This window comes from Cricetulus griseus, chromosome 3 (genome assembly GCF_003668045.3).
Source record: "Cricetulus griseus strain 17A/GY chromosome 3, alternate assembly CriGri-PICRH-1.0, whole genome shotgun sequence".
Lineage (NCBI taxonomy): Eukaryota > Metazoa > Chordata > Mammalia > Rodentia > Cricetidae > Cricetulus > Cricetulus griseus.
In genome coordinates, this window is record NC_048596.1 from 203202274 (window position 1) to 203230206 (window position 27933).

At 41.7% G+C, this 27933-nt stretch overlaps 1 protein-coding gene and 1 long non-coding RNA gene across 3 annotated transcripts in view; one reads left to right on the plus strand and one right to left on the minus strand.

Moving 5' to 3' along the window:
• The window catches only part of Slc35f3 (solute carrier family 35 member F3), a 241478-nt gene extending 240323 nt beyond the window's left edge, over window positions 1–1155 (plus strand). For both annotated transcript variants that reach the window (XM_035442763.1, XM_027404796.2), the window contains one exon: window positions 920–1155. In XM_035442763.1, the coding sequence (XP_035298654.1) occupies window positions 920–1155 (236 nt within the window). The remainder of the gene's footprint in view (window positions 1–919) is intronic.
• Window positions 164–27892, minus strand: LOC113834587. The gene is made up of 3 exons (XR_003483204.2): window positions 27821–27892; window positions 936–1008; window positions 164–277 (listed from the first exon to the last, which is right to left on the minus strand). It is a non-coding gene; the product is annotated as an uncharacterized LOC113834587 (long non-coding RNA).
• Window positions 27893–27933: the final 41 nt, after the last annotated feature.

The following is a 27933-nucleotide window of genomic DNA, read 5'->3' on the forward strand; positions in this document are numbered from 1 at the left end:
TTCACCTGAGACTTAGAGCCTCATAGTAACTAATGGACAAGGAATAACAAGAATTCTTCATTACAGCTGGGCATACTGGCACACATTTGTAAGCCCAGCACTCAGGTGAAGGCTTGAGGATCAGGAGTTCGAAGTCATCCTCAGCTACAAGTGAGTTCAAGGATAGCCTGGGCTACATGAGACTATTTCAAGAAACAGAAACAAGGGGCAGGATTTGAAATGGCTGGGCAGAGATACTTGCCTCTATGCCTAGTGACCTAGGTTAGATTCCTGGGACCTGCAAGGTAGAAGGAGAGAAATGACTCCCAAAAGTTGTCCTTTGACCACACTGTGCCCTCTGCCCCAGCACTCACATGATCACCTGCATAGATGCAAAAAATAAATTAACTAACTAAATAAATAAAGCTTTAAAAACATTCACAAATAGTATCCTAAGAGGGCAGAGTCATGTTTGTTTGTCAAAACATATATACATGTATGCACATATAGTGAGAGTAAATTATAAAATGTCATGTATAATATCATAATGTGAAAAGTTACCAAAATATAAATTAAAAAATAATATTTTCTTCACCCTGAAATTCCAAATTGGCCAGAATTAAACCTTGGCATGCATGTCTAATTACACTTACATTCCAAATTACTCTTGACTTATTTTCTTCTCACACTCAAGTCACCATTTACACTCAGGTGCTGGATTAGATTCAGATGGCAACACACAAGCACAAGGCCTCAGAGGAGGCAGGTCTTAAGAAGTGCATTGTGATATCCTAGAGGCAACCCCAGCAGGCATTAACAAAACCCTGCTGTCCCTTCTGAGGTCCCGAAGGATTTCAAACATCCTTCCCTAGAGGATGCTTAGATGTGTTAACATATCCACAGCCCTGCTGCTGAGTAAATGGTACTCTGTCTCCCATAGTGGTCGATCACTATACCAGTCAGATAGTCTTCAACGGAGTCCGGGTCATCGCCATCATCATTATCGGCCTGGGCTTCCTCCTCCTGCTCCTGCCAGAAGAGTGGGATGTCTGGTTAATCAAGTTGCTCACCCGCCTCAAAGTGAGGAAGAAGGAAGAGACTGCAGAGAGCAGTGGGGACTTGGGCACAGGTCCCCAGAGCAGGAGCAGAAGAGCCCGCCCATCCTTCGCTCGCTGAGACCACTCCTCTAGGACTCTGGGATGCCCCCATGGTAATGTTTTTGAGGTCTATTCCTAAGGGAGGAACCTCAGTTGGGTGAGGTGTACATACATGTACAGTTTTGGTAATCTGCAGTAAGTTCTATGGTATTTATTGGCATGTCCAATTTGCTTGCACTTTTCCACATCAGACCTTCCAATTAAGGGTACCAATTCAAAACAAAAGAGAAAAGAAACTCTCAGTGCTTCTTCAATGAATGTAAAGTGGGGTAAAATGAGCCTTGCATTGATTGCTTCAGAGGACAGGCAAGCTGGACACACCTGGGCAAATGCTCTGCCTCTTAGCAACTGAAAATGACATTGTACACTGTGATTATTTTTCAGCTATAGTAGGTCATATTTTGTTTTATACCAGAACTGTATACTTAATTTTAAGGAATTTCAATGAACCAAAAGATAATTGTCAGTTAATCTTGATGGATGGATGGATGGATGGATGGATGTGTGGATAGATGGATCGCTGGGTGGTGGACAGACGGGTGGATGGGAAGGGAAGAGAAAGGTGAAGCAGACAAGGATAATGGGCATGAAGATAATTAGAAGACAGGCCTGGACCAGGTCACATAACAGAAAGTGGAAATCTGACCTAGCTGGCCTGCTTTCTTGTGTCTTCACAAGATCATGAGGAGAATTTAGTGCCTTCTACAGCATCTCCGTCCTTACCTATGTGAAGCGAGGTGACATCATTATGTCACTGGCGCCGTCTTATAATTTAGATGTAGAAATCTTTAAAAAAAAAAAACTGTATGTGTATATGTGTGTACAAAAGTGACAACGCTGGTGGCCAGTGCGTTTGGAAAGTGGCTGGCGATGTGTAGCATGCACAGCAGGTGCACTGTATGGGAGGAATTGCTGGTGGCTTTCACTTCCAGACCAAGACTGAAACACTATTTACAGAGTCTGTAAACCTTTTTAAGAAACTTTTAAGCACCGGGCTGTTTACTTACACAATCTAGGTCTGCCAGAAACTTCTATCTGTGATAGATCTGTACAGAGGGACTGGGGTTAGAGTTTACTATTTTTGAAGTTTACATTGTTACATATAAATGAGAACCTGATTTTGAAATGGTGTCATATCCCAATGGTGCATTCTGGAACCATGGAGTCTTTTGTTTCCTGGGGGAAAGGGGCACTCATGACCTGAACTTTTTAGCCAATTATTATTCTCAGTTTCCATTACTTGTTTGGCCAAACAGATTAATAAAATATTTGAAACAAAGAAAGCATTGAGTATGCTCTTGCTGCCACCTTGTCGCCTCCCACTAAGGGTCCTGATGCAGCCTGCAGTCTCCAAACGGATTCCTGGAAGGTCAGCCTGCCTGGCTGCCCTGAGGGAAGGTGATTGTTGCTGTGATGACAGATGATTGCATGACAATCGTGGGACTCATAGAAACTGTTTGAGTCTCTGGGGCTGAAGAGACAGTGCAGTGGGAGAAAGAGCAGTGGGAAAGTACTTGCTGCACATGCACAAGCATGAGAGCAGAAGTTCATATTCCCAACACCAATGTAAACAGCTGAGCACAGCCACATTCACACACACACTTACACATACATACACACATAGACTTAGACACACACACACACACACACACACACACACACACACACACACCTTTAACCCTAACACTGTAGGTGATGGATGCAGAAAGACCTATGAAGCTGTGTCTAGGCAGCTGTGGCCAGGTGCTGTGAAACCCAAGTGTCTTGTGTGTAGTTGCAGAGGGTAGGCACAAAGATGGCACAAGAGTCCTATCACCCACACCTAGAATGTCTTTCCTTTGGAGAAATCCAAAAGGCAACACAGGTGGCAAGGGCCTGGCCTGTCACCTCCACCACCAACTGCTTCATTTAACTCAGTCCAGTGAATATTTCCTTTTAAAGACACATTTTAAAGTTGGAAATGCCTGCCTTATAGTAAATTTAGCTTCACCCATCAGCTCATTAAGATTAAAAAATGGGTCTGCCGAGATAGCTTAGTCATTAAGAGCACGGGCTACTCTTCCAATGGACCCAAGTTTGATTCCCAGCATCCACAGGGCACCTTATAACTGTCTGTAACTCCAGTTACAGGAGATCTGATACCTTCTGGCTTCCACAGGTACCAGGCACACACATGGTGCACATATATGCATACAGGCAAGACATACATAAACAAAACATTTTTTTTTAATTTAAAGATTAAAAAGACTAGGGGCTCTTTCCTCATGACCCTTTCAGCCTTCCCTTCTAGCCCGTTTTCATTCCTCTGTGTCCTCCACTGATCCCAGAGATGCTTTCTACCAGGGACCCCCAGTAGCCACAGCAGGCTGACAGTCACATCAGTGGCTCACCCAGCCATCATCAGAAACACTTCTCTTGCAGTAGATGGGAACTAACATAGAGATCCACAACTTGACAATGTGCAGGGTATGAGAGACTTTGGAGCACTCAGTCCTAAATGGGATGTCTTCACCAAACCCCTCCTCTCATGACTAAAGGATCTCTGGGGAAGAGGAGACAAAAAGATTGTAAGAGCCAGAGGGATGGATGTCTCCAAGGAAACAGTGTCTTCCAGACACAACAGTACTGATAGATGTGACTCGCAGAGACTGGAGCAGCATGCACAAGGCCTGCACAGGTGAAAGTCAGATGGGGTCCCATCACTGAGATGGGGAAGTGGACATAAGCTAACAAGAAGCTCTCTGCCACTGATACCAACAGCCAAGGGGAAATCACTTTTCTCTGATGGAGTCTCACTGGGTATATTAACCACTCTGTTCTCAGGAGTAACTGGCCAACACAAAACAAGATAATGGTAGTTTTGCAAACTGTTTGTCTCATTTTGCTTTGTTTGGACATTTTCTGTCTTACTGGTCAGTCTTTTGCTTGTATATGTCATTTTGTGTCTTTGTGTTTTTCATGGGGCTTTTTGTGTGTTCCTTTGGGTTTCTGTTTTTGTTTATTTTTTTAAAGGGACGAGAGGGCTTGAAGTTAGGTGGGTGGGAAGTTGAGGAGGATCTTGGAGCAGTTGGAAGAAGGGGAAAGCATGACCAAAATATATTGTAAGAAAAAAATTTCAATAAAAAAAGAATTGAAAGCAAAGACTCCATAAGATATCTGAGATATCTCTATACCTATATTCAAGGCACCATTATTCATGGTAGCCAAAGGGTAGAAGTGCATAGGTGGGTGGGTGGCTGGACATATGTATGAACGTGTAGATTTACATATGTATGCACAAACAAAATGTGGTATACTCATACAATGGAGATCTATCCAGCCTTAGAAATCAATAAGGAAGCTTTGACACCTGCTGCACATATATGAACCTGGAGGCACTTGTGTAGGATGAAGCAAGCCTGACATAAAAGGACAGGTGCCATGTGACTGTACTTTTGAGATCCTCAGGACAGCCAAATTCAACCAGAAAAGAGTCAGGTGTGTGGTGCACCTGTCATCACACAGGAGGCAGAGGCAGGAGGATCGCTGTGAATCTGAGGCCAGCCTGGTCTATGTAGTGAGCTCCAAGTCAGCCAGAGTACCTCAGAGTCCCTGTCTCAAAAATATAACAACAATAACAATAATAACAAAAAACGTAACAACCCCCCAACAACAACAGAGTGACAGAAAGTAGAAAGAAGGGTGTCTGCTACAGGCTGGGGAGGAGGGGTCAGTCGGTGCAGGGCTTCAGTTTGAAGAGAAGTTTCTGGAGATGGATGGCGGTGATGGCTGCATGGCTTAATACTCATGACTTCATGCAGAAGAATGGTTATATAGATATATATTCAAAATGTTAAAAATGACTACAAAATACAGGGTGTGTGAAATAAAAAGGTCAAAACTCTGCTTCTCTAGGGATACCATGAGCCTGAGTCTAAGTGAGGGCGGAATGGGAGATTTGTTTTTGAGAGGAGATAACCACTCGTTTTAAGCACTGGGGACACTGGGAAAAGGCTATAATGGAAATATAGTATACCTGGGAAGTGCTAAAGGAAGCTGATGGCCCAGAGGCCACCCTGCTAGGAGAGGACCTGCCCTCTTAGGCTAGTATAGGAGCAATTGCAGACCAGCTCTGTATCAGCTTTTTGTGAGTGTACATGTGTTCACAAGAATGCTTAATGCATGAATGCGGGTGCAAATGTATGTACGTATGCGCATGTGGTGTCCAGATGATGATGTCTGGTGTCTTCTTCAGTCACTCTGTATATTTATTTGAAGCATGGTCTTTCACTGGCCTGGCCCTCACTGATTAGACCTGCTGGCAAGCTCCAATCTTGCTGGAATCCCCACCTACCTGTAAGGATGTAATATTGGAATCTAGCCTCTCCTCAGGCCGTGAGATCTGCAGCAGCTCATTTCACTTTCACAGACATGACAAGCACCTTACTAAGACATAGTCTGTGAGTGAGTCTCAGGCTAACACGATCCCAGGTCAGTACCTCTCACCTGAGGAGGGAAGTAATATTGAAGTGGGCATTGGCACCGACAGGGTTTCTACTGCTGTGCTAAAACACCACAACCAAAAGCAACTTGAAGAGGAAATAGTTTATTTTAGCTTCCAACTCAGAAACAATGACAAGGCAGGAACTTGGAGACAGGATGATTAACAATAGATTGATTTAATGGATGAATGATAGGTAGGTAGATGGGTGATGATTGATTGTTAGATAATTGACATAGTCAACAGATAGATGATCATGACGAGGGATGAAAGCTGAGAGATAATGGACAGACAGACAGAACAATGAGACTGTACCACTGAGCCATGTTCCTGGCTAATTTCTTTCTTGTTCTTGATTTCCTACCCCCTAGACAAATCCCTAGCTTTGCTGTGGGCTCAAACCATGCTTGCTAACTGAGCCCTTTGGGAAGACCCCAATACAGCCATTCTTTTAAGACAACCTCTAGAAAGCCCTTCTTGACATTAAGATTGTTATCAGGAAAGACCTGTGAATCAAGCCAGTTTAACCCATCAATTCCCTGGACTAGAGCTAGACTGCTATGAAATATTGGTTTACATTGTAAAAAGGTATCTCTGCCTAAGACGCCTTCTGATTGGTTTAATAAAGAGATAAATGTTCAATAGCTAGGCAGGAGAGAATAGGCGGCACTTCCAGGCAGAGAGAGAAACTGAGAGGAAGAATCTAGGCACTGAATTTCACCAGCTGAGTTGGAGCAAATCATATGTGTCATACTAAGAAGAGGTAACCGAGCCATATGCCAGAACATAGATTTAAAACATATGAGTTGAAACCCACCCCAGCAGCCTGGACTATCCAGAGTCTGCCCACATCAAAGTCTTGGTCCCTCCTACACCCTCAACTTGAGCTTGAGTCTTGGCCTCCCCTTCGCTCTCTGTGTGAGGAGAACACCAGGAGAGGCTGAACCATTCAGAGTTGTCGACATCAAAGTCTTGGCCCACCTACACTCACTGGGACACAAGAGGAGAAGGAGAGACCCTACCTGCACCCACTGAAAGAAGGGATGGGAAGACAACAGTATAAGAACAATTTTTTAAAAAAGAACGCATTCAACAACAGAAAGACCAATATGACACCACCAGAATCTAGGGACTCTACACCAACAAGACCTGAACATCCAAATGCAGATGAAGCAGAAGAGAAGGACCTTAAAAACAACTTTATGAAGAAGTTAGATACCTTCAAAGAGGAAACGAGAAAATCCCTTAAAGAAATGAAAGAAAAAGCAAACAAAAAATATAGGAAATGAAGGAAAAGAAAAACCAAAAAATTCAAGAAATAAACAAATCTCTTAAAGAAAGCAAGGAAAGCCAAGAAAAAAAAACCAAACAAGTAAAAGAAACAAGCCAAACAGTTCAAGGCTTGAAAGCTGAAATAGAAAAAATAAAGAAAACACAGAATGAGAGAATGCTGGAAATAGAAAAGTTGGGTAAATGATCAGGAACTACAGATGTAAGTATAACAAATAGAATACAAGAGATGGAAGAGAGAATCTCAGGTGTCGAAGACTCACTAAAGGAAATAGAGTCATCGACCAAAGAAAATATTATGTCCAACAAATCCCTAACACAAAATATCCAGGAAATATGGCACACTGTGAAAAGGTCAAACCTAAGAATAATAGGTATAGAGAAAGGCGAAGAAATACAGCTCAAGGGTACAGAAAACATATTCAATAAAATCATAGAAGAAAACTTTCCCAAGCTAAAGAAGGACATGCCTATGAAAGTACAAGAAGCTTACAGAACACCAAACAGACTGGACCACAAAAAATAGTCCCCTCAACACACAATAATCAAAACACCAAACTTACAGAATAAAGAAACAATATTAAGAGCAGCAAAGGAAAAAGGCCAAGTAACATATAAAGGCAGATCTATCAGAATTACACTTGACTCCTCAATGTAAACTCTGAAATCCAGAAGGTCCTGGATAGATATTCTACCAACACTAAGAGACCATGGATGCAAGCCCAGACTACTGTACCCAGCAAAGCTTTCAATCACTATAGATGGAGAAAACCAGATTTAAACAATACATATCCACTAATCCAGCCCTACAGAAAGTACTGGAAAGAAAACTACAACCCAAGGAAATACACTCCACAAAAACATAAGAAATAGATAATCCCACTTTACTAAACACCAAAAGAAAAAAAAGGGGGGGATTCACACACAATACCACCACCACCAAATCCAAAACAAACAAGAATTAACAATCAATGGTCATTAATATCCCTCAGTTTCAATGGTCTTAACTTGCCTATAAAAAGACACAGGCTAACAGAATGGATACTAATACAGAATCCATCCTTCTGCTGCATACAAGAAACACACCTCAACTTCAAAGACAGATGTTACCTCAGAATAAAAGGTTGGGAAAAGATTTTACAATCAAATGGACCCAAGAAATAAGATGGTATAGCAATCCTAATATCTAACAAATTAGACTTCAAACTGAAATCAATCAAAAGAAATGAAGGAGGTTATTTCATATTCATCACAGGAAAAGTCCATCAAGATTAAGTCTCAATTCTGTACATCTACACCCCAAATACAAAGGCAACCACATTCGTAAAAGAAACATTACCATTCCTGTAGTGGGAGACTTCAACACCCCATTCTCACCACTAGACAGGACCACAAGACAGAAACTTAACAAAGAAACAAAGGAATTAATAGAAGTTATGGCCCAATTGGATTTAACAGACATTTATAGAACAGAAAAGAATATACCTTCTTCTCAGCACCACATGGAACCTTCTCTAAAATCGACCACATACTCGGCAACATAGCAAATAGATACAAAAAATAGGAATAACTCTCTGTATCTTATCAGACCACCATGCTTTAAAGTTAGAATTCAACAACAACACAAATTGCAGAAACCCTACAAACTCATGGAAATTAAACAATGCACAATTGCACTATTCCTGGGTCAAGGAAGAAATAAAAAAAGAAATTAAAGACTTCCTAGAATTCAATGAGAATGAAGACACAACATACCCAAACTTATGGGACACTTTGAAAGCAGTGCTAAGAGGAAAAGTCATAGCACTAAGTGCCCACATGAAGAAACTGGATAATAGTCACACTAGAGAATTAACAGCACAACAGAATGCTCTAGAACAAAAAGAAGCAAACTTACCCCTGAGGAGTAGATGCTAGGAAATAATCAAATTGAGGACTGAAATCAATAAAGTAGAAACAAAGAAAACAATACAAAGAATCAATGTAATAAACAGTTGGTTCTTTGAGAAAATCAACAAGATAGACAAACCTTTATCCAAATTAACCAAAAGGCACACAGAAAACATGCAAATTAACAAAATCAGAAATGAAAAGGGGCACATATCAGCAGACACTAAGAAAATCCAGAGAATCTTCAGGTCATACTTTGAAAACTTGTACAAAATTCAAAAATTTAAAGGAAATGGACAATTTTCTGGACAGATAACACTTACCAAAATTAAATCAAGAACAGATAAGCAATTTAAATAGACCTATAACCGATAATGAAATAGAAGCAGTCATCAAAAGTCTCCCAAACCGCCCCCCCCCAAAAAAGCCCAGGACCAGATGGTTTCAGTGCAGAATTCTACCAGAAATTCAAAGAACAGCTAATACCAACACTCCTCAAAGTGTTCCACACAATAGAAGCAATAGGGTCAAACTCTTTTTATAAGGCTACAATTACCTTGGTTCCCAAGCCACACAAAGACACAACTAAGAAAGAGAACTACAGACCAATATTCCTCATGAACATTGATGTAAAAATACTCAATAAAATACTGACAAATCAAATCCGAGAACACTTCAGAAAAATCATCCACCATGATCAAGTAGGCTTCATCCCAGAGATGCAGGAATGGTTCAACATATGAAAATCCATCAATGTAATCCACCATATAAGCAAACTGAAAAAGAAAAACCACATGATCATCTCACTAGATGCTGAAAAAGCCTTTGACAAAATCCAACACCTCTTCATGATAAAGGTACTGAAGAGATCAGGGATAACAGAAACATACCTAAACATAATAAAGGCAATATACGGGGTTAGAGAGATGGTTCAGTGGTTAAGGGCACTGGCTGCTCTTCCAGAGGACCCAGGTTCAATTCCCAGAACCCATATGGCAGCTCACAACTGTCTGTAACTCCAGTGCCAGTGGATCTGTCACCTTCACACGAATGCACATAAAGTTAAATAAATTATTTTTAAAAATTAAAAATAAAGGCAATATACAGCAATCCAACAGCCAACATCAAACTAAATTGAGAGAAACTCAATACAATTCCTCTAAAATCAGGAACAAGACAAGGCTGTCCACTCTCCCCATATTTCTTCAATATTGAAGTTCTAGATAGAGCAATAAGACAACAAAAGGAGATCAAAGGGAATACAAATTGGAAAGGAAGAAGTCAAGCTTTCACTATTTGCAGATGATATGATAGTTTACATAAGTGACCCGAAATATTCTACCAGGGAACTCCTACAGCTGACAAACACCTTCAGCAAAGAGATAGGATACAAAATTAACTCCAAAAAAAAATCAGTAGCCCTACTATATACAGAAGATAAATGGGCTGAGAAAGAAATCAGAGAAACATCACCCTTTATAATAGCCACAAACAACATAAAATATCTTGGGGAAAGGCTAACCAAACAAGTGAAAACCTTGTATAACTTTGAGTCTTTATAGAAAAAAATTAAAGAAGATACTAGAAAATGAAAAGATCTCCCATGCTCTTGGATAGGTAGGATCAACATAGTAAAAATGGCAATCTTGCCAAAAGCAATTTACAGATTCAATGCAATCCCCATCAAAATACCGGCACAATTCTTCACAGACCTTGAAAGAACAATACTCAACTTTATATGGAAAAACAAAAGGCCCAGGATAGCCAAAACAACCCTGTACAATAAAGAAATTTCTGGAGGCATCACCATCCCTGACTTCAAGCTCTACTATAGAGCTATAGTAATGAAAACAGCTTAGTATTGGCACAAAAACAGACAGGTAGACCAGTGGAATTGAATTGAAGACTCTGATATTAACCCACACACCTATGAACACCTGATTTTTGACAAAGAGGCTAAAATTATACAATGGAAAAAAGAAAGCATCTTTAACAAATGGTGCTGGCATAACTGGATGCGGACATGTAGAAGACTGCAGATAAATCCGTATCACAAAACTTAAGTCCAAATGGATTAAAGACCTCAACATAAGTGACCCAACATAAGTGACTGAACCTCTTAGAAGAGAAAGTGGGAGATACCCTTGAACAAATTGGTTCAGGAGATCACTTCATGAACATAACTCCACTAACACAGACACTGAGATCAACAATTAATAAATGGGGTCTCCTGAAACTGAGAAGCTTCTGTAAGGCAAAAGACATAGTCAACAAGACAAAACGGCAGCCTGCAGAATGGGAAAAGATCTTCACCAATCCCACATCCAACAGAGGGCTGACTTCCAAAGAACTCAAGAAGCTAGTCACCAAAACACCAAACAATTCAATTAAAAAGTGGGGTTCAGAACTAAATAGAGAATTCTCAATAGAAGAATCTAAAATGGCTGATAGACACTTAAGAAAGTGTTCAACATCCTTAGCCATCAGGGAAATGCAAATTAAAACAACTCTGAGATACCATCTTACCCTGGCCAGAATGGCTAAAATAAAAAAGACCAATGACAGTGTGCTGGAGAGGATGTGGAGAAAGGTGAACACTCCTCCATTGTTGGTGGGAGTGCAAACTTGTACAGCCACTTTGCGAATCAATATGGCGATTCCTCAGGAAAATGGGAATCAGCCTACCACAAGATCCAGCAATTCCACTCTTGGGCATATACCCAAAGAATGTACATTCATACAACAAGGACATATGTTCAACTATATTCATAGCAGCGTTGCTTGTAATAGCTAGAACCTGGAAGCAACCTAGATGGCCCTCAACTGAAGAATGGATGGAGAAAATGTGGTATATTTACACAATGGAGTATTACTCAGCGGAAAAAAAACCAAAAAACAAGAAACAATGAAATCTTGAAATTCTCAGGCAAATGGATGGAACTGGAAGAAACCATCTTGAGTGAGGTAACCCAGTAACAGAAAGACAAGCATGGTATGTACTCACTCATATATGGATAGTAGACATAGAGCAAAGGATTACCAGCCTACAATCTACACCACCAGGAGGACCCTAAGAGAGACATACATGGTCCCCCAAAGAAGGGGAAAGAGACAAGAACTCCTGAGCAAATTGGAAGCACAGGGCAGAGGGAGGTAGGAAGAAGAGAAGGGGAAAAGAGGAGGGGGGAACAAGAGGGATCAGGAAGACTGAGACAGGGAAGGAATAGAGGAGAACAAGAAAAGAGATACCTTAATAGAGGGAGCCAGTATAGGTTTTAAAGAAAAATCTGGCATTAGGTAAATGTTCAGAGATCCACAAAGATGACCCCAACTAAGAATCTAGGCAGTAGTGGAGAGGCCGCCTTTGATGCCCTTCCCTTATAATGAGATTGATGACTACCTTAATTGTCATCCTAGAGCCTTCAACCAGTAGCTGATGGAAGCAGAAGCAGGCACCCACAGCTAAGCACTGAGCTATACTCCTGGAATCCAGTTGTAGAGAGGGAGGACGGATGAGCAAAGGAGTCAAGACCATGCTGGAGAAACCTACAGAACCAGCTGACCTGACCTAGTGAGAGTACATGGACTGCAGTCATAAAGCTGGGGAGCCAGCATTGGACTGAACCAAAACCTCCGAATGTGGGTGCCAGTTAGGAGGCCTGGGCAGTCTATGGGATCTCTAACAGAGGAACCAGTATTTATCCCTAGTGCACAAATGGACTTCGGGAGCCCATTCCTTATGGAGGGATACTATTTCAGCCCAGATACACGGAGGAGGGCCTAGGCCCTCCCCCAAATGATGTGACAGACTTTGATAATTTCCCCCATGGAAGGCCTCATTGTCCTTGGGGAGGGGGTCAGGGGTGGGTTGGGGGGTGGTCAGTGGCATGGGAGGATGGGAGAGAGGGAACAGGGGATTGATATGTAAAATGACTGTAAAGAAAAAAGAAAAATAAAAAATAAAAATATGGGCTAATTAAGTTATAAGAGCTAGTTAGGAAAAACCTAATCTAAGGCCAAGCTTTCATAATTAATAATAAGTCTTCAGGTCATTATTTGTGAGCTGGTGGTCCAAAAATAGTTTTACAAAAAAACTTGCTACATTTGGTGTCCAATGTTAAAACTTCCCCTTTCTATTTAGACAAATAGGGGAAATATTGTGGGATATTTGTACACTGTGTGAAGCTGTATTGCTGTGATTAATGCAATAAAAAGCTGAATGGCCAATAGCTAGGCAGGAGATATAGGCAGGACTTCTGAGCAGAAAAAGTTCTGGGAAGAAGAAAGACAGAATGACCAGCCAGCCACAGAGAGGAACAGGAGGTACAAGATGATAGAGAGGTAATGCCACATGGCAGAATGTAGATTAATACAAATGGGTTAAGTTATACAAACTGGTTGAGACAAACTTAAGCTAAAGGCCAAGCTTTCATAATTAATAATAAGTTTCTGTGTCATTATTTGTGAGCTGAGGGCCAACGAAAAAGCTTGTCACATGAGACTAAATAACTAACACGTCGTCAGCCCCAGAAAGATGGGATGCAGGCAACTAGGCTTGTTTTCTCTCTTTTTTTTTAAGATTATATTTATTTATTATGTATACAGTATTCTGCCTGCATGCCAGCAGAGGGCACCAGATCTCATTCAAGGTGGTTGTGAGCCACCATGTGGTTGCTGGGAATTGAACTCAGGACCTGTGGAAGAATAGCCAGTGCTCTTAACCACTGAGCCATCGCATAGTCATTTACCTTGGACAGGTGAGATATATAGTTACAGAAAATGGCTATGTAGAATGGTTTACAAATGACAGTCTCAGACAGCTCAAGCTAGCCTCAAATGATTTGCAACAGAGGAGAGCCCTGATGACCTGAATCTCCCATCTCCGTCTCCTGAATGATGGAATTACAGGTGTCTGTTACCTTGTCTGGTTTATGTAGGGCTGGGATTTGAACCCAGGACTTCATACATATCAGGCAAGCACTCTACCAACTGAACCACATATGAAGCCCCCAAACATGTTATTTTAAAGACCATTTTGGTGGAGTGGATATTCTCAGGGGCATATCTTGAACTTTTACCTCTCTTAAATTCCCAAGCCATGTATTGAATGACCTAGCATCCATGAGAAGCATATCATACTGGTAAGTGCAAAGTTGCTCTCAGCTTCCTTCAAATTTCTTATCCCCATCTTAGAGAATATAAATCTATCTTTCCAGCCCAAAAGCTTTAAAGGTAGCAAACACATTGTCAGAAAAATTCAGTTTCTTGAAAGTCAAGGCAGCCAGCACAGCCAGCCATTTCTAAGCATTTCTGTTAGTAAATTAGGGTGTTGTAACAACACTATGGAAGATGCAGATGAGGGTTGCTCATGTCTGTTCAGATTCTGTGGATACCTTGTAGTGTTTTCCAGTTTATAGAGCACATTTCCCCTTAGCTGATCTCATTGGTCTATACAGCAATCTTGTAGGATGCTAACTTTATTCTGACTTTAAAGACAGGTTCTATAGAAATTCAAAGACTACTCAAAGTCACCAAGATGGAGCCCAGCAGAGCCAAGACATAAAGCATGGTAGATTGACTCTCTGCATGCTTCCACAAATGGGGAAAACAGATGTCTGACCAGGTTGCTTCCACTAAAGGAGACTAGGGTCATCATCCTTCATCTGCAGCAAGTCAGGAAAGTACTAATTGGTAAGCAGTTCTGGCTTTCCACTCTTTCTGGACCTATGAGAAGGAGAAGAGAGGAGTGGGGGATTCTCAGTGGTCAGAGAATCCTCTTAACTTCCACCACCAAGGGATGCAGGGCTGGAGGATGGAGTGGAAACACAGCAGAGAACGCTGCTTTGGTGATGGGGTTACTAGGGAATCAAAGGCCTTTGCAAAACCCAGGAATCCAAGGTCACTGACCTCCCTCTGTCTTCAAAGCCAGAGATGGAATTGCCATGGCAAAGAGGCCTTCTGAGTCATTTTCAATTTGTATTTTGAAGTTAGTTTACTAATTCCTAGGTTTCCATAAGGTGTTTTTCATACATCCTTAGCTTTGGTCACCCACCCACTACTCCTTCCCTCCCTCATCCCTGAACCCATCTCTGCCTACCACTTTCACCCTCAGTACCCCCTCTTCTTTCTTCTCACAGGTCTTATATTCCCCCACTTATTTGTAAGATTTATTTATTTTATTTTATGTGTGCAAGTGTTTTGCTGTGTGTGTGTATATATGCAGCACTTACATGCCTAGTGTCCAGAGTTATAGATGGTTATGAATCACTATGTAAGTGCTAGGAACTGCACCCGGGTCTTCTATAAGAACAGCAAGCATTCTTAACTGCTGAGCCATCTCTCCAGCCCTTCACTTATTTATTCTTATAATACTTTAGTTGTGAAATAGTATGAAAAGCTTCTCATACCCCTATCCTTTGAGTTATCCTCCACCCACCCCCACTTTACCCAACCCCCCAATACCAGAATCACCCTGCATTAGTGGACAATGTAACTCTGAGAAAATATGAATTACTAAATGAAAAAAATCACAGTACAAGGTATGTGTTACTGACCAGGGAGGTCCTAGCAGCCTAAAACAGCACGGGCTTTTGTCACGGCCCTTGGTGGCCCACCATAACTGCATGGTAAGATCATACGTCTGAAGATGCCACACACTTTGGCTGTAGGACATAAATAAATCAACTCAGACCAACCAGGCAACTTCCTCCCTGGGGTCTAGCTTTCTCAGTGCCAGAGGTGCTATTGTTGTATGACAAAACTTTTCCTGGGGAGATGCAACACACATTTTTACTCACCCCAGATAGGGAGCCCACAACAGATGAAAGTACAGATACCACCAAAGTCCAATTTGGTGAACCAATGAGTTTTATTGGTGTTACTTACAGGAATATGGGTGAGGGATTACTTACAGGAGCAGAAATGGCTCAAAGACAGCTGCATCACTAAAACCCACTCCAGTATAGGTGACAGCTTTACAAAGCTTGGAACCTGGATTGCACTGCACAGCCTGCAAGCAGTTGGGGAGTGTCCTTTCCAGGTTCCCCACTTGGTATAAATCTCTTCTGAGCAGCTCGGCTGTTCTGAATCTTCTTTGCCCCTTTGCTTGTCTGACAGTCTTTGTAGCAGGTTGGCTCTACTCTTCTGAGAGGGATTCTCAGATTTTGTTGTTTACTGACAGGGAGGGGCTTAGTGAATCTAGCCAGTTCCAGGAACTTCCTGGTGTTATTTAGAGTTGTACCTTGTTGCTTAAGGAGCTTTCCTGCAGCACAAAATGTTTCAATCTCTGAGGAAACTGTTACACAATAGTTCTGCAGGCGGGCTGAGGGAGAAAGCAAATGGTCTCACTCTGCACTGGACCCTTCTGAAGTTAATTTGGGGAACCCTGAGGTGTGAATCAACCTGCTGACTTATCCAGACTGCTAGACTCCCTGGGGTTTTCCAGACTTGTAAGGGACATTATTGCATAGTAGAAGAGGAAGGTTATATTAACTGATTACCTGTGGGTGTCAAGTAAGTTAGGTTGGACCGGGGTGAGGCTTTGGGCCGATGATATGTATGATTAGGGAAGATGACGGAATTCCATCCACAGTGTGATGGTGAGTCCTTTACCCCTACCAGCACACTGTGCAACCCTCCATCATTCACATGCCACCACTGCAGGCTGGGCTGTCCCTCCACACAGAAGACCCTGATCCTAATACCTGTTGTCTTGGTTCCTCTGTGACTCATCACAAAATTTTTTCACACCTACAAAATATCATCTTCCATCACCCTCCGCAACCCTACCCTACATTATTCTTCTTTAATTAGTACCATGTGGTTTAACTTATGTGAATTTATTCGTTGTGGGGTGGGGCAGATGTTACATTCCCCAATAGGATCTAAACTTCAGCACCTCGGACAGCACCAGACACGCACATTGCCGGTGGGTTCTGGATGAATTAAAATGCGAGTTCACTAAAGAAGCTGGACCTGGGATATTGACTTGTGGCCTCAGTCAAAGACAGAATGGTACCACATGAGATTCCATGAAAGTCTGTCTGTCTGCTTCATTTTGCCATCTTCCATCCCATTCTTCAGCCCTGTGTCCATGAGTTCTGCTCCTGTGTCTCAGGCAATGGAAGATGCCAATGCAGAGAATCCAGGGCCTTGGGAGAAGATTTAGTTACTAATATGTGGGACCCTCCTTAAGAGGGTTCTCCCTTTTGATCACTGCACAATAAAATTTGAATGTAAGTAGGAAGTGTATGTCATTCACTGATATGAGCTCAATGACCAGCGGTGACTGAGCAGCTAGCAGTGAGTTTAGGTACTCCTTAAATGAGTCTCATTCCTACCATTAAAAATCAAGGTATTTCTTTGATACAGACCCATGTGTTTCCATGGAAACCTGTTCTATTGCCTAGGCGACTAAGAGCGAATGCTGGCACAGTTACATGATTATTTTAAAATTTTCAGAACATTCAGGTCTACTTAGACAAAAAAAAAAAAAAAAAAAAATCACGCTTCTTAGCCGCATTGAAACTGCCTCATTATTTCCCTATGCCAAATTCAAAACTTTTCATTTTTACCCCCAGTAAATTGAGGTAAAAAGAAATCTCTGACCTTGTAAATTTTCCAAGTCCTTATCAACAGCAGTGACACTAAAAATGTTGCATTTGTCTGTGTCAGTGCAAAAACACAACTCTTTCCTCAAAGGGGATAAAAGATACTTTATTCTGGAGCCAGGAACACAGATTCAGTTTTTCCTAAATTCCACGTTCTAATATATTAACAGTTTCATGAAGTTTTTATCATAACAGGAAAAAAGAAAGCCACAAATCAGGGCTGGAGAGATGACTCAGCAGTTAAGAGCACTGGTTGCTCTTTTCCAGGGGTCTCTAGTTCAACTCCCAGCAACCACATGGTGGTTCACGACCATCTATATTGGGATGTGATGCCCTCTTCTGGTATAAAGTCATACATGCAGATAGAGTGCCATATACATAAAATATATAAATAAATCTTTAAAAAAGGAAGGAAGGAAGAAAAGAAGGAAGGAAGAGAGCCACAAACCAAGACACTTTTTCAAAGCCATTGGTGGAAACATCAAGTAAGTGGGTTACAGAATAGCAGGGAAATGGTAGCTATGGGTCTCTGATTCGACCTGATGATAGTCTTTTGGTTAAGGGAAACTGGAAATCTGTTTGTACTTTCCAAAGGATTAACCAAATAGTCATAAGAATGTTAGGCTGGATGCAGAGGTGGCCAGTAAGTGCCTATTAAGAAGGTCTAAAGATGTCCAAAGTAAATTTTTGTTCAGATCTGCAACATTTCAACCTCTCTTCTCTGGTAGCCTTGGAATCTGTGCACAGAACCAGTTTTGAGTGTAGAGAGAGAGACACAGCTGCAGAGGGCATGACCTAACCATCCTCTAACATCTGAGTTCTAACATTTCAGTTTGCAGAACTGTGAGAATAAATTATATTTACAAGCTGTCACATTTATGCTATTTTTTATTATTGTAGCCTAAGAAAACTAAAACATCAGTTTCTTTGATTTTTTTTGAAAATTATTATAAAGCATCACTGTCATGATTTCACATGTCAACTTGATATATACCTAGAAAAAGGGAACTTCAGCTGAAGAATTGCCCAGATCATCATGTCTGTGGGTTGATTGCTAGGTGATTTAGGAGGGCCCATTCACTGTGGGCAGTGCCCTCTCTAGGTAGGTGGGCGGGGTGCTTTGGAAAGGTGGCTGAACAAGCCAGAGAGTGCAAGAGTGCAAGCCAGCAGCAGCTTTCCTTTGTGGTATCTGCTTCAGGACAGACCCTTTCCTCCCGCAAGTTGCCTTGGTCATGGTGTTTACCACAGTAACTGAAAGCAAACTACAACAGTTATGTAAAGCTTTTTGTGTGTGTGCAAGTACGAAATATAATTTGAGCCTGTTTCTACCTTGTCCCCTTCTACCCTCTCCTCTCTCACTCTGACCTTCCCATCAGCCCTCTTGCTCCCCAGTTTCACATCTACTTGCATGCCAATCATTTTATGTATCTATTAAGTCTAGGTGCACAAATGAGCGAATATGTAGAATGGGTCTTTCTGAGACTAATGCAATTTACTCAATAGGACTATCTCCAGTTTCATCTGTTCTCCTGCAAACAGTGTAACCTCCTTCCTCTATGAGTGAAAATAATTCTGTTGTGTGCACACATTGTCCGTATCCCTTCCTCCGCTGTTGGACACCTGGGTTGTTCTATACTTAGTACACACTGATATGCAAGATCTCTGTGGTACATTGACTTGGAGTCTTGGGGTAAACACCAAGAAGTGGTATATCTGGTCATATGGGGGCTCCATGGTTAGCCTCTCCAAGACACGCTACATTGATTCCCACAGCGGCTGCATTAGTTTACATTTGCTCCAGCAGTATACAAAGGCTCCCTTCAGTCTACATCCTTGCCAGCATGTTATCTTTCTGATTACTGTCATTCTGACTGGGATGAGACAGGCTCCTTTAACCTGAACTACTTGTCTCTCACTTGTTCTGAAAACTCTACTCATCTTCTAAGGCTCAACCCAAATGCTATATAGTTTTTCATAAAATAGCTAACTATCTCCCAAGTCTACCTGACTGAACTGTCTTTGTTGCTTGTGTTGGAGGTCTTGGCAATTTAACTGGTCTTTGGTTGGCCTCTAAGTGTAATGCAGGAACTGTTTCACTTATTCCAGTTTCTTGAAGCATTTATAGAACAAATAGATACATATTTGAAATTCTTTCTGTCCAAAAAAATGAGAAAAATGAAAGGGAATGAAAACCTAAGTCTTGGGTTTGTGGTTGACTATAAATAGAATAAGCACAAATACAATGAGTGCCCAGAGCTGACCTGAACATGGGTTCATCACCCAAAGAAGACAGTGCTCTAGCTCCTAGCCATGATACCACTGTTATTTTATATGGTGACAAAATGCTAAAAGGATTGTTCTAATGTGGGCTGGCAGGAAGGAGCTTCACTGCAGGGTTCTAATTGTCATTGACTGTCCTCATTCTGGGACCAAGTAATTGCCACACATGCTCATACTTGAAGAGATGAAGAAGCTCAAAATAACCGTGTTTTGTGGCTAGAAAGAAGACAGATGGACCAAAAAGGAGTGGGCTCATTTTATTTACAGTAGGAAGAAATATCTTGCTGGATCCTGGACAGGGTGGCAAGCACGGATCTATGATGAGGAGACTGTGAGAGAAGGGGCAGAGAGCTTGCAGAGAGTCGATATTACTCTGAGTCAGTGGTTCACCTGTTTACCATGAACAGCACTGGTGTTGGGCAGCTGTGTTTCCTGACAGCATCATTATGGTGTTTTGGAAAGAGATTAGCTTGAGATGACAGCTTAAGTACTTATTTTCTCTCCCACCTCAAGTCCTGAAAATTGAAAGGTTAGGAATGCTGAAGGATTCCTGAGGGTGGAAAAGAAACTGAGGAAATAAAAACTACAGGGTAAAGTGTCCACTACATGAGTGTGGGCAAGACTGGCACTACATCCTACATGGCTCCAGACAAACCTGGTGCTCTAGAACATGATGAGACCAGTTCTAGGGGTGTAGACTTCCTCCTGAAAGAGCTGTTCTGATTAGAGCTGGGGCCATGAGAGGTCCCCAGCCAGGGCTTGTGCCCTGGTTCTAAGCCCTTGAGTGTTTGCTATGCACACGGCTTAACCTGGGAGGAGCCATGTCTGTTTAAGGTGGCAAGTGAAATGGAGCAGATGTGAGATGGGGTCCCAGTCAGGATTCTGCAGGTATGTGGTGTTGTGAATGTCCACAACAGGTGCCCTGGGAGGAGGGACACTGCAACACTGAACACATCCTAACATTTTTCAGAGTGGTGTAAAAGTCTAGATCTGACACAGATGAGACTCAATAGCAATTCAGAGCAAGGGAAGTCACATGAATTTGATACACTAAACTTGTACATAATATGTTTTTAATAAAAGTATCTAATAGGTAATTTTCATAAATGCATATGTAAAATTTATCACATGATGTTTTATTTCATGAACTGATTATTGTCCATTTTGCCTTTTTAGATTTTAATGTTTGAGTCTTTTATCACTATACTGTAAAAATATTACAGACCTTGATTTCTTTTAGTTTATACTTACTTCAATTCATATTTTTCTGAATGTATAAGTTGTGAGTACTTTAAACACATATATTTTATTATTGGATATATTATTATTTTAGATTTGAGTGAAATTTTCTTTTATCCATCTAACATTTTTTTCTAAAATGAAGGAAAACATGTTTTGAAGAGGAAACATATATTTTTAGATAAATTACCTTATTATTAAATATTGGTGACCAGTGACAAGACTGCCAGATATGGAGATATTAATTTAACTCAGGCATCTTTAACCAACACGACTTTGATATTTAACAATTTCTAGTCATTAAACACTGATACCTTTACACATGCTTTTCAATGTTACCCTGTGAACATCCATTTGTCAAACTAGAAATCAGAATCCACTACGTCTCAGTGTGACTCCTAAATCCAAGCTGTGAGCAACATGAATTCTAGTTTGAGTTCCTGCCAAAACCTACTAGAATCTGGCTAGATGCTGGCATAATATTTCCCAGTTAGTGATCATGAAATAGGTCATGAAAAATGGAGCCTCTGGTTGAATGTGCAAGTGCACGTACCTGTGATCCCCACACTTGGAAAGTGAAAACAAGGGGATCAGAAGTTCAAGGACAGCCTGCTACGTAGGCCAGTGTAGGCTATTCACAAGTTCATGTCAAAACAAAACAGGTCAGGCACCCTCACAGAAGTGTTTTGAATGCACTGAACTCTATGTATAAGAGCTAAAACTAAAACAGAATGGCACAAAAAAAATTGAAAATAAAGGACTGGGTAAAAGAAGCAGCCAAGAAATGCTACAGAAATAAAGTGGATGAGTGAATCTCAATAGCTGCTAAGTTAGTGAAATTCAAGTCTAGGAATAAGAATGAGGAAAGAAGCTACACCATTGAAACATAACACTTCTATACACCCAACGAGCCAGCTGTGAACTGTTATAATTCCACCTGTCTATTTCCCATTGCGTAACAAAATACTCGAGACTGTGTAATTTGTAAAGAGAGAGGTATGTTTGGCTGACCTTGCTAGAGGCTGAAAGTCCAAACAGCATGTCAGCTGTCTGCATTGTACCATGGAGGATAGTAAGGGAAGAGTATGTGGGAGAGAGAAACAGCGTATGGTGAGAGATGATGCCAGAGACAGGGAGGGGCCGGTCTTGCCCTCCTAAAATAGTTCACTCTAGAGAATGGACAGGGACTCATGAGGGCCACCTTAATCTCTTATGAGGACTGTGTATTCACTGACCTGATGGCATGCTGCTGTGTCCAAGGACAATATACTAAGTGACCAGATATATACTGTTGTGTCCATCATGGCTCCAGGCCCTGACTAGGGTAGTGGGAGAATGAAGAAAAGACAGACAGCTGCACACACAGACACCCAAACACTCAGTTCTGGACTGGGTTCTCAGATGGAGAAAGCTCAGTGTGTTTATCATAGTGGCTTACAGAGAGGCAGGAGTTATCACATGCAGATCAACCAGGAGGCATGCACACAGCTGGATCAAGGAGGAAGAGTCTGTGTAGGGAATCAATATTTAAGCTGTGAATATCTAGGCCAGGGAGAGGGGGGAAGATGGGGTGGACAATTTTTACATACACTGTCAACACCAGCATACAGATCAGGAGGGAACACTTTGCCAAGCTTCCATGGGTCTGTAGTCCTTGACATGCCTATGCCCATGTCAACAGCACACATTGACTCAAGACTTCACTCATGCAGGGCTTCCTCCACTCCCTACAGCATTCCACCAGACCCCATCGCTTCCTAACATCACCATTCAACACATGAATCCTAGAGGGTCACATTCATACCATATCCAAACGCTTCAACAATTGTCAGAAATAAATATGAAAAGCAGGGAAACAGTCAGGTGGTATGCTGTAATCAGCTGCTCTCAGTAATTTAAGAGTCATCACCACCACCATTTGTGGGGTATGAGTAAATATCACAATGCAAGCTATACATATGACTGGATGAATGGATGGATAAAAATATACACATAATAAAATATACATGCATGCATAATTAATAGCTGGCTAGATACAGGAGCACAAATGGGAAGAGAGACAACAGATGCTAGATATGCACAAGTAATAGGGATGGCTAGTGATAGGGAGTCAATGGATGATTTAATAATAGAGGATGAATGACACGTGAAAGGCATGAGATGGATGGACAGACAGACCCAGAGCTAACATTTCAAAACAAATCAGTGGAGCTGTCCACTGGGAACCTGAAAAGGAACGTTTATTTTAAGGCCCAAACCTTGTCTTGCCTCGCCTGATAGAAATAGTATCTGAAACTGTGAGGGTAGATCAAGTCAGCAAGAAAAATAAAAGGGGGAAGGAGAGAGAGAAAGAGGAGGAGGAAGGTAGGGGTGGGGAGGAGAGAGAACCTTGCAGTACAGCTCTAGTTATCAAGAGAACATGAGGACAGATGGACACGACATTCAGAGGGTGTGTAGCAGCACTGAAGTCAAAGGAATCTGCCCCACTTATGTTCCCGAGTAGGTGTCTCTGATAATTGCTTTGAAAAACAGAGTATAAATAAAAGTCTGTGGGTGGTGGCAGAACGACATCCTTGTTTTCAGTTCAACTGAATCTGTCCTGCCCTGCCCACCAGAGGTGTGGGGATCCACTCAGCTCAGACTGGGTGACTCCCACAATTTCTTATGGCTAGAACAGCCAGCAAAGCCTGCCTTCCACCCCTTCCCCCTGACATCTCTTCACTAGCTCCCCATTTCAAACTCAGGCTGGGAGACGACACCCTTTGTGGCCACACAGCACACCTGACACCATCTTGTGGCACTCAGATCTTTACATTGTGAATATGGACTTTGCTATTGTCTACCTGCATCTCTAGATCCCTCTCTGATGGCTGTTTTCCTCTGTTGGTTAACCAGGATTCTCTTGGGGAAAAGGTAAGGACCCCAACTGCAGGACACTCACTTCTTTTGCATTAGATCTCCTCTCTGCTATAGCCCTACCACAGACAAGGAGGAACTGTGTGGCTGCAAAAGTCATATTTAGTACTAGACAATGTAGGGTTTTTATTGCTGTGAAAAGACCCCATGACGGTGGCAACTCTTATAAAGAAAATGTTTAATTGGGGTGGCTCACTTACAGTTTCAAAGGTTCAGCCCCATTATCATCTTGGCGGGGAACATGGTGGCCTGCAGACAGACAAGGTGCTGGAATATCTGAGAGTCCTACATCTTGCAGGATACAGGGAGTCAACTGAGACACTGGGTAGTATCCTGAGCATAGGAAGCTTCAAAGCCTGCCCCCACAGTGACACACTTCCTCCAACAAGGCCATACCCACTCCAACAGAGCCACACCTTCTAATATTTGCCACTCCTTATGAGATTAAGGGAGCCAATTACATTCAAACTATCAAAGCCAGGAAGAACATACGAGATGGTAAACACATTAAAATTCAGTAATCATGTTCTATATGATGGCCATTGTTCTTACTTTTCTGTAGATCAATCCCACCAATGATGACTTCTCTTGGAACGATTACTCATTCTATTAATAACTGGGCACACACATCCATGCAAAAATGTAAAAAAACAAAAAAAATATGTACATGGTTTAAAGAATGTCCAGGTCCAGAAGCAGAACTCAATGGCTTCCCTCCCAGAGTCTTGGGGTGCTCTTCCTGATCAAATCTCTCCTTGCCCTAAGAACAGCTGTGATAATCTTTGCTGCTCTTAATGGGTTTACACTTATGTATTTATCCTTAATACTGTAGTTTACAGAAAGTTCAAGAACTCACAAAACTACCCAGCACTAGGGAGGCAGAGGCAGATGGATCTCTGTGAGTTCAAGGACAGCAGGGTGTACATAGTGAGTTCCAGGACAGCCAGAGTTACAGTGAGACCACGTCTTAAAAAAGACAAAACAAAGCAAACAAGAGAATTCTCAAAACTAGAGGAACCACACCATAACCATTCTTTGACTTGCCTTTTTTTGTTTGTTTTTTTTTTTTTAACCTGATGTTGTGATCTACCTGTTATTGTAGGGCGGTTTTCCTTTTTTATTGCTGCACCGTATTTCACAGCACAGTTATAATTTGTTCATTTGATTATTGACACAAGTCTGAGTTGGATGGTGGTTTTAGTTAGTTCAAATAATATTAAGAGCAACAGACTCTGAAATAGCCAAGTTGAAATAAGTACTGTCTTTGTGACTACTAGATGGCACACACTTCCTCAAAAGATCATTTTATTGGTTCACAAACATACACATTATCCTTGTTAAAAACTTGTTACTGTGGTGTGTGTGTGTGTGTGTGTGTGTGTGTGTGTGTGTGTGTGTGTGCGGCGCGCGCGCGCGCGCCCGCTTGAGCACTGGAGTGTGTTTACATGCAGGTATGTGCACAAGGAGGCCAAAGGAAAATCTCTCCTCAGACACTATGGTCTTTATTTTTTCTTGGTTTTTTGTTTGTTGAAATAGGGCTTCTTATTAGCTTGTGACTTATAACTCAGGTTATGATGGCTGGCCAGCAAGCCTCAGGTTTCCATGTCTCCACCTCTTCAGTGCTGAAATTAAAGACAAATTCCTACCTCCATGCCATGCCTTGCTTTTTTTTTTTTTTCTAGATGAATTCTGGGTATTGAATTCAGGTCCATTACTATCAGACTCTTAAAGTGTTCGTTGGTCTGGCAGGTGCCTAACGGCACTGCATTGTAATTTTCAGTTCCCAGCTGTGGCTATCAATGAGGATTGTCAATGTTTACATATATTGGTCATTTGCATTTCTCATCAGGGTACTGCATCTGTTTAAGTCTTCTGCCCCCTTTTAAAAAAAGTTTTCCATTTCCTATGGTTTGTAGGTGTCATGAATGGATTCTAGATATTATGAATATGGAAACTTTTGCATTGTGACTTTTCTATCCATTTTATGATATTGTTTGGTTTTGGGTAGATGAATTTGTGGCTAAAATATGTATTTTCAAGGCTGCAGCAATGTGTCTTAACTGTTAAAAGCACTGGCTTCTCTTCCAGAGGATCAGGGTTCAGTATCCAACAAACACATGGGCAGCTTACAACTCTGTAATTCCAATCCCCAGGGGATCTGACACCTTCCTGTCTTCCAAAGACACTACATACATGTGGTACATAGACATACATGCAGGCAAAACACCCATACATGCAAAGTAATAAATTTAGATTTTTTTCTTTTCAATCCCCAAATCACATTTTCTCATACAGGTCCGCCACAGAATTTGAAATATTTTTTGAATATTGGAAAGGTATTGAAGAACATACAATACATAATGTATAACATCCTCAACAAAGATCAGATGGCACCCACAATCATGCACATTAATCCTTCTACAGCAAAGCTTCTTAGTTACATAAGTGATAAATATAAAGAGTCTCACACTATTTTAGCTCTCCTCTCTCCCTCCCCTCTAACCAATGAGTTACAGCCGAAAGAATATAGGCATAATCGAATTAGTAAAAGTGAAGAGGAACCTCCTGTAGGAACCATCTGGAACTTGTCTGTAGAAAGACTTTTTTTAGTACGAATTTGAATTGCCTACTAGCAACACTACTCATCTCTCTGGGAATTTGTACACTTTTCTAAACTTTATTTACACTCAACTGTTTATAAGACTTTTTAACTTTTTTCTCATCTACAGAGCTAAGACTTCATTATTGAAATTCCTAGTTACCAACATCTCTCATCAGTTGTTTGTTGAGTTTATTCTTTTTTCAAAAAACTCAACTTGACTTTCTTTTTTCGGTGTTCGACTCAGTTGTGTGCTAGTGAATTGTCTCCAGACCTGACAAAAAGCAAAATTCTGGTTTGCTGTTTCCCGCAGTGTGAGTGTTGCATCATGATCGGTTTCAAGCTACAGTGTTTTTTTTTTTTTTTTTTTTTTTTTTTTTTGATCATGGAGTTGGGAAGGGGTGCACAAGGCAAGCTGTGGACAACACTGCTTTTGTTGTGTTGTGTTATTTGTTTATTTATTTATTTATTTTGGTTTTTCGAGACAGGGTTTCTCTGTGTAGCTTTGGAGGCTGTCCTGGCACTCACTCTGGAGACCAGGCTGGCCTCGAACTCACAGAGATCCGCCTGCCTCTGCCTCCCGAGTGCTGGGATTAAAGGCGTGCAACACCAACGCCCGGCTGTTTCCCATTTTATTAATGACTGCTCTTGATGCACTTTTGTGGGACACATTCATATTTGCAGCCATATAGATAAAACAAGTAAATCTTTAAAATATATTCCCATTTAAAATGAACTCACCTAAGGCTCTCTCATATTTTTTTTGTAGCCATCATATTTACATAATGCTGCATCTCTTTAGAAGCTGACATTGATCAGGTAAATTCATCCCTATTATATAGTCCTTAGACCACTGGGGTACGTGTCTCATTTTTTTTTTTGGCGGTGCTTAGAATCACGCTGTCTGCCTGAAAACCTGTACATGCTGAACGTGGTTAGGGCCTTACGGAGGCCTTACCAAGTGCAGAGCTGTCAGCTGGAGCTGTTGCGGGGTGCAGCTGACTCTCCTGGTTGTTAAGTCCGCGTTACACATGAACGCACGTGGCTCTTCTAGGACCAAGAGCAGACAGAACTAGAGCCCAGCTGGCAGACCCGCCTTCGTCCGTGACTCTACTCGTTTTCCTGAACACTCTGCTTAAAGCCACGAGCTCATCTATCAAACACTCCTCTCAAAACACCCGAAGCACGTCTTTTCATCCCTTAGGAAGGTACAAGGTGGCTCCCTCCAAGCGTGGTCAACCTCAGCTTCATCTTTCCCCGGGAGTCTCAGGCTAGCAGCCGCCTCCTTCCGCCCTACGCAGAGAAGGGGGCGTGGTGCCAGCTCGGTCACCTCCGCCAACTCTCCGTCCCTTCTCAGCCCGCCTAGGCCGCCACAGCTCACCGAACACCCGCGGAAGCAAACTTCAGGGCTGGAAGCCGGTGACAATCAGCCATTACCATCCGCCCACAGGACGCGCCCACTCCGGGCGGAAATTACCCACCGGGACGCAACCG